We start from the raw sequence: 12,809 nt of genomic DNA, 5'->3' as shown, positions 1-12,809 counted from the left end.
AGACTCGACTTTAAAGAGTAAAATGTAGCACCATACGACACACATAAAGTGTTGCAATACACGCCATCGTCTTGTCACATTAAAGGATCAGTGACGACCTGTGACAAACTTTTGCACTGATTAGAATAATATTATGATGATGCCCATCTGTACTTGACACCACCTACTTTTATTGGCGGTTTTAAGTACAGGTTGTCTATCCAAATTGTTTCCAAAATCTCATAATGATGTTCAAATTCTCTCAATTAAAAATAAAAGGGCAAACCACGTTTTGTTAAAAAAAAAACAAGGAAAAAACAAAAAAAAAACAAGGACCTTTGGCAGACTTCACACTGATGGGAAAAATATTATAATGCCCATCTGTACTTAACATCACCTTTGATGTACGGTTTTAAGTATCGAGGTTGTCTATACCTTTTTTTCAAACTTCTCTCTCTCTCTCTCTCTCTCTCTCTCTCTCTCTCTCTCTCTCTCTCTCTCTCTCTCTCTCTCTCTCTCTCTCTCTCTCTCTCAAAAAGTCCAAGCCCAATTTTAATCGGCGTCAAATTTCAATGTTTTTAAATCTTATCCTTAAACCAAAGAGATCTAATACACGTACCTACCTATAAAATAATGACGTCCAAGTAACATTGTCAAGGTGTTTATATTATGATGCAGGATAGCCTGCTTGTCCTTAACACTAGCTACTACTTTTGAATAATGTATGGTATATGCACATGTGCATTACAATATTGTAGCAACAGGGGCGGTGGCACTGTTGTAAATCACTTGTCTTTATCTTGAGAGTTAGTTGATCAACAGATGGCAAATATGTGTGTTATTTACTATTAAGGGGCAGCGTGGCTCAGCTGTATGATCTTTGTTTCGTACCCGAAAGGTACCGAGTTCGATCACCCGCCGCTGCCCTGTGTGGCCTTGAGCAAGTCACCTCGCCCTAGCTCAAGTTGCGGCGCTGCACTCCGGCTGACGCCTGAGTTATTCCAGTCTTCCCTTGGAATAGACCCTAGAGACAAATTTCCCCTATGGGATGAATATAGTGAATTTCTTGTGACTTGGAAGTTTCACATCTGCTGACCTACCGTACACGGACTATAAAATGGAGGATCCATCTTAATAACTTCAATGTGATAAATAACATTAAACTAACACTTTAAATATCTTTTTTTAACTTAATAATTGTGACCCGCTGGCTCAAACGTGTATCATGCCGGAGTGAACTAGTGAAGCTTAAAACCAAATTAATAAGAATTGGGGAATTTAGGCTTATAAAATTGAAATATAAAGCCTATTATATTGAAGTTTTATTTTATCTTGTATTGAAGTGAATGTTGGAAAGTAGCAACCATATCAACAAGTAAATTGGAATCGTTTCAAAATAGATGCCTTCGAGGAATTTTTGGATTATTTGGTCCAACAAAATTAGAAATGAAACTCGATGAGAAAAGACAGATACAGTGAACGTAGCTACTATTATAAAGAGATGCAGATAGGGATGGCTAAGACATGTTGCCAGAATGGAGGAATCTGCTTTGCCAAGAACTGCACTCCGCTGGAGAGCTCCTGGTGGCATAAGACGAAGCGGCAACACCCAAAGAAACCTGGAGAAGAAAATAGGCTGGAGGCCTCACCAGGAATAACAGGTATTCATGCCGATTACAGACTGAAATGAAAGTCCGATACAAGGGAGTTAATCGTAGTAATTTTAAAAATTCTTGTTCGTATTCCCAAAGTGATGGAACCTGGTGGACCTGGGTTGACGAACATCATAAAACATGAGATCTGTGTACCTGTGACTGATATCCATTTTGTTTCTCTGTGTTGATAGTTCAAAATATTAAGCGTTTGCCGCAATCAGTCGTATGACTGAAATTTTGTTTGTTTTGCCTAGTCGCGTACATGTTTTTGTGTGAATTCTTTTTGTTTTGTTTTGTTTGTTTTTTAAATATTTTTGTTGGGTTTGTATTGTTTTTGGTTTTTGTTTCAATTTTTTTTTTTTTTTTTTTTTTTTGGGGGGGGGGGGGGTTCATTTGGAGGGGAGTGAGTTGTTTTTCAGCAAACTCACAATCTCAGTTACAAGTTGAGTTGGGTGCTACCTTTGGATTAGATGAGAGAAGAGTATTATATTAATTTTAAAAACTGGTTGGTCGGTGCTTTATTATGTTTATTAACAAGTTGTTTTGTTTTGGGTTGTTTTTTTTTTCAAAACTTTATTTAAAGTTTTACAAATGTTGAACAGAGATCATCAGATGAGTAACAAATAAGAAGAATATTTAAAACCCATATGACCCATGGAGCTTATCCCGGTTTCTTTAGCTTTAAACTGACACCAAAGCAATTGCTTACTACCCTGTAGTCATAGCACTAGTCTATTGCAAAGTACTTTCCGCCAGATCTAATTGACCGAGCAACCCAATCAATTCTAGATGCTCTAGAGCTATCGGTCTACCCCCCCCCCCCCCCCCCCCTCTCCAAACCCAATTACACAATCTATATATAAAAACAACAACAAACATACAACAAATAGATATTTAATAGTATAATATGGGCATTTTGAAAAAGTGTTTTATTTCTAAACATCAATATGATCTAGAGCTTCACCCTATCTTTCTGAGATGCTGCAAATATCGAACTCATTATTATTATTATTATTATTATTATTATTATTATTATTATTATTATTATTATTATTATTATTATTATTATTATTATTATTATTATTATTATTATTATTATTATTATTATATTATTATTATTATTATTATTATTATTATTATTATTATTATCATTATTATTATTATTAGTAGTAGTAGTAGTAGTAGTAGTAGTAGTAGTAGTAGTAGTAGTAGTAGTAGTAGTAGTAGAAGAAGAAGTAGTAATTATGTAGTAGTAGGAGTAGGAGTAGTAGTAGTAGTAGTAGTAGTAGTAGTAGTAGTAGTAGTAGTAGTAGTAGTAGTGATAGTAGTAGTAGTAGTAGTAGTAGTAGTAGTAGTAGTAGTAGTAGTTAGTAGTAGTAGATAGTAGTAGTGTAGTAGTAGTAGTAGTAGTAGTAGTAGTAGTAGTAGTAGTAGTAGTAGTAGTAGTAGATAGTAGTAGTAGTAGTAGTAGTAGTATAGTAGTATAGTAGTAATAGTAGTAGTAGTAGTAGTAGTAGTAGTAGTAGTAGTAGTAGTAGTAGTAGTAGTAGTAGTAGTAATACTTTCTTAGCATGCCAAATTTTGTTCATATCTTGAAGACAAACTTATGTTATAACTTGCAAAACAAAAACATCCAATCAAATATTACGAAGCTGTTTCAAACTTTTGACGAATGAACACTCTCGCCTAAATGAGGGGTGGGGTAGGGATGGTAAATGAATGGGCCACATCCATTTCAATAAGCCAACAAAATTTAGAAGATTCCAACAACCGTTCGGGAAATAGATGTCGAGTTCATCTCCTTGACCACGGCAGCCAACCCAAGTTTCCACGTATCTTTCTCTGTCTTCTTCCCAGGCATATCGAGATTATTTCTATTTTTTCTTCCTCGTTCCATTTTTGGAGGATAAAATGCAAAGTTGACAATTTGACCTTCGACCAAACTCTGACCGCCAGTATTTCCCTGAGAACGATGATCGCCTCCTACTGTGCGAGACAATATAAGTTTGGCTTGGTTCCCTGCCACTTCTACCACGGAGATGAAGGCTTGACCGGAGGAATCAGACGTGCCGAAGACCAGTTGATCGTTGTTGGGAGAAGTATTTGATCTGGTGATGCTAAGGCTTGAGGTGATCCATCCAAGTTTTTCAAAGATTTTATCTGGGGAGAGAGAAGGTAAATAAACATGTCACTACATAAGCAAGAGCGAAATGTTTGAAAGAGTAGAAAACGGTAGGGGCTGCCTAAAGCCGGTGATCGTGAAAATACTAATGAAAGAGTGAAAATGGAGAGGATTCGAAGCCTCTCGATTTTCACTCTTTCGTTAGTATTTGCATGTCTGAAAGAGAAGGACATGAGTATTCTCTACCAAGTGTTCATCATTGCTCAGAAATAAAAAATATCAATGATTGGATGATTAAACTGGAATAACCATAATTTGATCTATTTGTCCATGAAATCATAAAAGTTTGAAATCGTATTGATTAGTAAAATATAAATTTGTTACCCACCGCCTGAAAACCATTAAAAAAATTATTGAAGGTTAAACAAAAATAAAAATAATGATGAGATATAATAAAGGATAAAGAAAAGCACCAGTTGAAATCAGAGAATAAAAATATCACGGTGTCACAGAGCCAGAGACGGGATCCTATTGATACAACGACACCCTCCACTTGCATGAGAGACAGAGAGATCGGTGAATAGTCATCGCGCTAGCCCCTGTGCAACCCAGCCATGTGGATTCCGAGTTTGGCTCTCTGACACCCTGGTATTTTTAATTCTGTTTTCATCTGGCTCTTCTCTATTCTATTTATTTCTCATCATTATTGATATAGATATTAGATCCCGCTCCACACTTTTTTTTTACTTCTGTAAAAAAAATGGTAATCTTAGGTAGGTTAAATATTTGATGGGGTTGGGGGTGGGGGGGGGTGGAGAATACAATTTCTCAAAGTGTTTTTAAAACACTAAAATGTTTCATTTCTGGCTATATAACCTTAAAATCTTTTTGGGGCAATTATCTCATTCAGACATATAATTATTGACTAGGGTTAACACAAATTTCCTGCCTTTTTTAATGGTCGATTGAGTGAAGGCTTTAGGCATTGTGCGGCATTGTCTTGTGGTATGACACTCGCTTTCGGATCAGAAGGTCCTGGGTTCGAGCCTCGCTTTGAACATAGTTGAGTCCTTGGAAAAGACTCTTTACTCACATTCTCTCGTCGTACTAAGGTGTAAAATGAGTACAGCATGGATAAAGGGGAAACCCGAAACATCGACATCTGTCTTAGTTGATTACATTGACGCTTCCATTCCATTTTCTATTGTTATTTTTTTTTCTTCGAGCTTCAAGGAGAAGCATTTTCATTATCCAGTTTTTTTTTCAGTTATGAACATAAATAATATTGAATAAAAATTACCAAAACCGCTGATATTTTTGACTGTCCCGTTGTAAGCGTTGAATCCTTGAATCATGGCAGGAGATCGGTTCACAATCCATACCAAATGCTCTTCGTCAGCGCCATGACCAAGCCCTCCTCCATTCTTCTTCACCTTTGTCAGAGGTTTATCGTAGGTATCATACACAGCCATGGAACCATAGAAACACGTCGTCCGGAACAAAAGAGTTCCTCCCTCGCCGTCGTCTCTTATCGCCCACAGAGAACCAGGATACGGTTGGTGAGCTTTATCATGTCGTTCGATGTCATCAAGGCTTCCGGGGACATTCACATAGACGTTTCCACCAAAATATGTCACGATGGGGTCCAAACCATCTTGATTCGGATGCCAGTTCTTTTTCTTGAAAGAGGCCAGGGATGTTTCCGCCAATGACCATCTCCCAAAATTAAAATACCAGGCAATGACAATTCTAGGTGCCATCTGATGTAGGAGGTCTACAGCGTAAAGACGTAGCATTCCGGTCACGTGATCGGCTTCCTAGTTTGTTTGTTTTTTAATTTGTATATTTACAGCTAATATTATCGTGATTTAATCGAATATAATATATAATGATCACTGATGTCATTTTTTCTTTTGTATTGGTTCTTGTTTTGTTTTTGTAATTAGTTTGGGGGGGGTTTTTTGGGGTTTTTTTGTTTGTTTTGTTTTGTTTTGTTTTTGTTTGTTTGTTTGTTTGTTTGTTTTATTTAGATTTTGTTTTGCATGTATGGAAAATGCGCCAAGAGATGTAAGAAAGTATCTACCTAGATACAGAGAGGCAGACCAACAAAAAGCATTCACACTGCATTAAACAGAGATCTCAAACGCCTCTAGAACAGTTAAGAGTTAAGGATGGCAGAAGATTTTGTAGACACACAGTCCCTCACAGAAGATCGATACAAATGGAGTAAATTCGCCAACAATAGAATTAGAATTAGAGAAAATACCGAGGCGTACCAGGCGTCGGTTGATTTTGGAGGCGGCCGACAATAGGCCATTGATGGTTCGCTTACTAGCATTAAGGTACAAATGTATTATAGTATATATATATATTTTTTTTTTTATGTTCATATTTGCAATATCGGAGATCAGTCAAAATTTATTTTTAAGATAAATACAATGTGATGAAATCAATCTTTAATTTTCAGTCTCATAATCATTGGGTTCATTCCATTGTTTAACCCTTTTAATAAACATGGCCTAGTAACATAATTTTGCACCCAAGAAAGGTTAGTAATTTCTTATTCGTATAAATCAACTGATTCAGTCAGACCGAATACTGACTATGTTGCCCCCCCCCCCCCCCCCACCCCGCCCAACAAAAAAAATTCATATTTTCCTGACAGTCTGAAGTGCATTTTTCCAGGTCTCAACATTGCTCAAAACCTTGATACCAGCTGGTTGGTTGTTTCATAAGCGGAACATATTTGGGGAATGAAGAGTGAAGATGAGTGAAAAATTCGATAAAGGAATATTAAAAGTTGATAGTCTGCGACTGCCTAATATACTATACTATAATTATTTGACTTCATTTGATATAGACGTTGTAGAGTCTCTATTAAATTACAATTTAGCCCTTTGTACAAAGTTACTATTTTAGCCTAAGCCAGGACTTCACGATGAATTACTTATAATATGTTTTCTAATCCCATACCCACCGTGTCTGCCATGGCCCACAATTTTCAATACAATTTTTATAAGTTTGGATAATTAGTATACTGAGATTTGCGTTCATTGTTCATAACTGGACAAGAGGGGAAATGGCCAGGCCATAAGCTTTTATATTTAATGCAATGTGAGCTATAGTTTGTTTTTGTTATTTTTGTTATTTTTTGTTTTTTGGTTTGTTTGCTTTTTTTTTTTGGGGGGGGGGGGGGGTTGGTCTTTTTTCTTCCATTTTGTTTGTTTGTTTATTTACTTCTTTTTCCCTTTTTATTCTATATACTGTATTTGAGTGTGGGGAAAGATCTTAGACCAAAAGCATCACATTGTACCGACGAAAATAAAACTGATACCAACCTCCGAATCCATTTTGTCCGGTAAAAAGTAAGTCATCATGTAGGCACGGAAGCCAGCGATGATTGGTTGACTGCAGGGAATAAACGTTCCATTCATCCGTTCTATGCTTCCCCTAAAAGGAATGGCGGCGTCCACTATACCGTCTGAAACAGCAGATGGTTGGTATATTTTTTATAGTAGTGCTTTAATGCCATAGAGTATGGGAGATGGGTTCTCTCCATGGCCGACTACGTCATGGTTCTCTCGGTTTTTCTTGGGGTAACGGCCACTAACAGTTGTTTGCTAATATATATTGATAGGACATTTCTCTGGTACAATATACTTTCCACCATGTCTAACATCCACGGCTACTTAATCACTGCTTGGTTGGCTGAGAATTGTTTTTTTAATCATCGACTAAATTCTAGGATCGAAATCGATCCGTTCGCTTTTGAAGCGAATGCTCTACCAATTTATCTATCTGGATTTTGACACCTAAGGTGCCACTCATTACTTGGATCCTGTCTTGAGATCTGATCTTGGGATGATTTATTTTTCTTGTATTTCTCTTTCTGCCCTTTTTTGTTTGTTTGTTTGTTTTCCAGGCACTGTTTTGTTTGTTTGTTTGTTTGTTTGTTTGTCAGGCACTGTGTACACGTACACATACAACTTTCCGACATTCATTTTGGACCATAATAATATAGCAAGAAACGGGATCTTATCAAAATAGCTAAGCAGAAAATATCCAGAGATAAAAATCGTCCCCCAAACCGCAATTTCATAGGGCAAATTCAAGCGATGTTGATGTATTCCATGGTTGAATGATTTTAAAATGATAAATAAATAAAATTTACAAAGCGCAAATATCCACCTAACTTGTTCAATTGCGCTTTACAAGACATGAATTGAGACAGACATGATTGAGAAAGACTGCAAGGGTCTGGCCCAGGAATTATATCACTAGGTATGGAATGTTACATACATTTCCCTTCTCAACACAATTGTGAATAGGTACTTGGCTCAGGTGGCTACGAATAGTGTTATCGTAGTAGCATTGTTGTAATTCTTAAAGAAAAGAAAATCCGTAAAGAATGTTAAGTTATAGCCTAGAAATTTCAACTTTCTCATTCTCGGAACAGCATGGCTCAGCGGTGTGGTCTTTGCTTCTTACCGAAAGGTACCAACCGAGTTCAATTACCCGCCGTGCTGTGTGACCTTGAGCAAATCACCTAGCCTTAGCTCACTTTGCGGCCCTGCACTGCGGCTCTCGCCTGGGTTATTCCAGTCTTCCCTTGGAATGAATCCTAAAGAAAAAAACTTCCCCTTAGGGGTGAATAAAGGGAATTTTAATCATTTTAAAAATATTTTTTAATGATTGGATTTTGTGTTTTAACTCACCAGTGAGATAAGTGACAATCTGCGCCGTTTTGTTTGTAGACGCAGTCAGTAACATGATGCTATCGTTGGCCACCATTAAACTGAGAATTAATAAACCAAGAAAAAATAAGTTTACTAACATTATCATTAACAAGGTCATATCGTTAATATCATCAGTTTTGTTTGTATTTTTTTTTTCATCATTTTACTCGTATTGTTATTATCCTATTAATCATTATCACCATCCATATTAATGTCATATAAAAGCCCTTTCGTCAGCTCTACTACTACCATCAACAACAACAGCACAATCACCACAACGACCACAGCCAACACCACCACCACCACGATCATCCTCATCATTATCATCAGCATTGTCGTCGTCATCATCATCATCATCATCATCCCTTCTTCTTCTTCTTCTTCTTCTTCTTCTTCTTCTTCTTCTTCTTCTTCTTCTTCTTCTACTACTACTACTACTACTACTACTACTACTACTACTACTACTACTACTACTACTACTACTACTACTGCTGCTGCTGCTGCTACTGCTGCTGCTGCTGCTGCTACTACTACTACTACTACTACTACTACTACTACTACTACTACTACTACTACTACTACTACTACTACCACCACTACTACTACTACTACTACTACTACTACTACTACTACTACTGCTGCTGCTGCTGCTGCTACTACTACTACTACTACTACTACTACTACTACTACTACTACTACCACCACTACTACTACTCATACTAAAACTACTACTACTACTACTACTACTACTACTACTACTACTACTACTACTACTACCACCACTACTACTACTCATACTAAAACTACTACTACTACTACTACTACTACTACTACTACTACTACTACTGCTACTACTACTACTACTGCTGCTGCTGCTGCTGCTGCTGTTCCTCTTCTTCTTCTTCTTAATCATTATGAAAGGAAAATGATAGTATGAAGCACTACGATGATTGTACTTGAGACAACAATGTCAAACATGCCAATACCAACCTATACATGGGCTTTAGAATGGCCACGCCGATTGGGTGTTTGGGCGTCCCGTCTGCCCCAACGTAATACAGGGCTTGAGTGTCCATACCAATGACGTCACCATAGATGTCCATGATAGGTAAGTAGGGCGCTGACATTGTCGTGTAATTCCACAACACCTTTCCATTAGTTGGATCAATGCTGACATAGCCACTGTGGAGAGATGTGAGTAGATAAGATTGCTTAACCAGTTAACTGCCGTACTCTGGAAAAACTAGTATTTAATCATTTGACCAGAAAATTCGCCCTTCAAATATCGATCGATCTAAATGACCCTCATCTTAGCAAAAACCTCTCAAACCTGGGACTTCGAAGAGTACGGCAGTTAACTGGTTGAGTAATAATATGATTTTTATTCTAGCCAAGGGGAGAAGATGTGAAAATTCAGAGGTACCTTCTTGAGAATGACTGAAACAATGAATCCTTACGTCCGTTTATAGCTAAAATCTAGAGGTGGCCAAATGAGTCAATAAATAGTCAATTTGAGTTAAAATGAATTATGTTGAGAGTCATTATTAATTCTTTACTTTTACTTTACAGTTTATACGGAGCGCAATCCTGAAAACTATAAAAAAATTCTTATAGACGTTTTGGTCAGCCCCATGACCAATTTATACTCCTGATACCTCTATAAAATCGTTTGTTTTGTTTTTTCAGAAGAGGGGGGGGGGGGGGTGCATCTTTGTATTGGCGTTTTGAAACATACCTCAGAAAAAGAAGTGAAATGACAATACAATCAATGTATATTATCATTGTAATTTGGAGCTTAGACGTCTATATCTTAGAATCAGATCAACTTGAAAAATGTGACAACGTATCGTTGAATCGTATTCATTTTATTTCATCGTATGCTCAATCGCTTTTTTTTACCCTTCTATGCAGGTTAGATAAACATAATGTTGAGTTACTTATATTCGTGCATGTCTTTCTAAAAGAATAATGCCTTGAGAGTGAAATATTTAGGTTTATCATCTAAAAGGAGAGCAAAAGTATTTTTGAGATAGGAACAAAAGAAAAGGACAACTAGACAAAAACCCAAAATACGCCAAAATTATCAATCACTGTGAAAGATAATTCCTCTATCTATTTTCAGTCTGATATTACAATTTGCTTTTTTCTCTTTCACTTGTGGCTGCTTGTTTCTACTTTTATCATTTGGAACTCAAACTCCATTCCAGAAAATGGCTTACGTCTAGGATATGACGATTAAATTTTGCTTGAATACATCTTTTATCAGCGGTTTATCCCAAATTTACGTAATGTTTGCAATATTTATTCCTTCGAACTGACACTAGCATAGACAATGTTTAATGGCATGAACAGTCTTATAATAAGGTATCACCGGTTTCACCAAAGGAACTGAGGATTTTGCGGTCGACAATATTTTGACAAGAGACATATTATGCACATCCTCACCCAGTTAGCTGCCGACTGCCGAGAGTTAAACTCACTCAAAGACAACGTGTTACCCATTACACCAAAGACCCAGATATCACTTACCTATCCGAACCAGCAACAAGCTGAGTTTAAGCCCTTCGGTCTCGTGATATGATGTAAAAATTAGATGTCTTTTGTGATTGTCCGTGGGGGTCCCGATAGCTCAGTAGTTAGAACACTCACTTCACAATCAAAGGGAACGAGATCGATCCCGGGTGCAGTTGAGGTTTTTTGGGGGTTTTTTTTTTTACCTCCCTGTCTACCCAGCAGCAGTGATTGGGTAACTGGGTCTGTTAGATCTGGCGAAAAGCACTTTGAAATAGACTAGCGTCATATCCAAAAGATCGCAACCACGTGCTATTTTCCATTTTACGCTATATAAACCGGGATAAACTCCAGCTCCATGGATCTAGTGGCTCTGAAGGACTACTTTTTTTATGGTTGTCCCAGTTAACCATAAAGTGTGATATTGATGCTTGGATTTTGGTGGGAGAATACCCAGATTTATATTAGTAAATGAAGTCCTCTATAAAACAACGCTTTGTTTCTGCGCCATTAAGTTTTCATTATCGGGTAGAATATTATATAAGATTGACATACCTTTGTGTGGTACATACGACGGTTTGCTGATCACTGACACAACCTCGGGGAACGCGAGTGTTATCACCCGAAGACGACACAGTCTCTAGAGTCACCCGCCAGGGTATGGTGCTGTTTGTGGACGGAATTCCTGCACTTAAGGAGAAACTTCCCCAGGGCAGACATCCCCAGGACGGGCAACCAGAGTCAACGTCTGCCTTACAGTTGTGTTGGTTGGAGATGATTAACACATAAAGCACACATGCTGGCAGGAACAATGACTTCAGCATGATGTCTGTGGTCCTTTTATGTTGCCTTAGTATTTTGAATTATCAAAAAAAAAAAAAAGAAAGAAAAAAAGACAAGAAAGAAAAACAAATATACTGATGACATTTTATTATTATTATTATTATTATTATTATTATTATTATTATTATTATTATTATTATTATTATTATTTTTATTATTATTATTATTATTATTATTATTATTATTATTATTATTATTATTGTTATTGTTTATTATTATTATTATTATTATTATTATTATTATTATTATTATTATTATTATTATTATCATTATGTTAGCAGCAGTAAGTCGCAGTCGTCGTGACAGATTTTCAATAATAAAAGAAATGCAGGAGGAGGAGGAGGAGGTGGAGGAGAAGCAGGATGAGGAGGAGGATGAGGGGCAGAAGAAGGACGAGAATTGCGTTTATATTATTCTGATAAAGGTTTTACAAAATGTATCTTGCAATCTTACTCATCGCTTACTTACCTTAAATTCTATTATAACTTAAATCTACAGCAAAATCACATAAAATTACACAGATAAGGAACAGTGCTTGTTTGTTATTGTTTATTTTAAATCCATTTTTTCCTATTTTCTTCTTTTCTTTCTTTTTAAAGTTTTTTTTTTTCTTTTCTCAGAAAATTAAAACTCACAACTTTGAGAATTATTCGTCCTGACGAATGCAGTTTAATTTGCTGTTGTGATGAGATGTGTGTCTTCACGCAATAGTGAATCAATGCTGGTGATAGTCGGATTTGGAAAGTGTCACTTGTTCTGATATCGATGGACTTCATCATTGAGAACCAACGAGATAGCAGGACTGTTATACAACTCTTTGATAATGAAACAGGGACGTACAAAAGTAGCCATCCATTAACCATAATAATTTATTTCAAGTGCCCATTTGGCGATTGACTTCTTAAGAAATCCTGCTCGCGATTGAAAAAAAAATGTAAACACCTAATTTAAAATCTTCCTCAT

The 12,809-nt window shown here is 36.6% G+C and overlaps 1 protein-coding gene across 1 annotated transcript; it reads right to left on the bottom strand.

The window, feature by feature from the left end:
• Positions 1-3,136: 3,136 nt before the first annotated feature.
• On the bottom strand, positions 3,137-12,738 carry LOC144963935 (uncharacterized). Its single transcript, XM_078897878.1, has 8 exons — positions 12,482-12,738; positions 11,559-11,852; positions 9,483-9,674; positions 8,472-8,551; positions 7,095-7,237; positions 6,722-6,738; positions 5,057-5,547; positions 3,137-3,794 (listed from the first exon to the last, which is right to left on the bottom strand). The coding sequence occupies exons 2-8, from the start codon at positions 11,825-11,827 to the stop codon at positions 3,388-3,390; spliced, it is 1,599 nt and encodes a 532-aa protein (XP_078754004.1). The 5' UTR covers positions 11,828-11,852; positions 12,482-12,738; the 3' UTR covers positions 3,137-3,387.
• Between the last annotated feature and the right edge of the window lie 71 nt (positions 12,739-12,809).

Source organism: Berghia stephanieae, chromosome 2 (assembly GCF_034508935.2).
Source record: "Berghia stephanieae isolate SIO BIC M18660-M18661 chromosome 2, UCSD_Bste_1.3, whole genome shotgun sequence".
Classification (NCBI taxonomy): Eukaryota; Metazoa; Mollusca; class Gastropoda; order Nudibranchia; family Aeolidiidae; genus Berghia; species Berghia stephanieae.
Note: the sequence above shows the minus strand (reverse complement) of the source record. Positions and strands in the feature narration are given on the sequence as shown.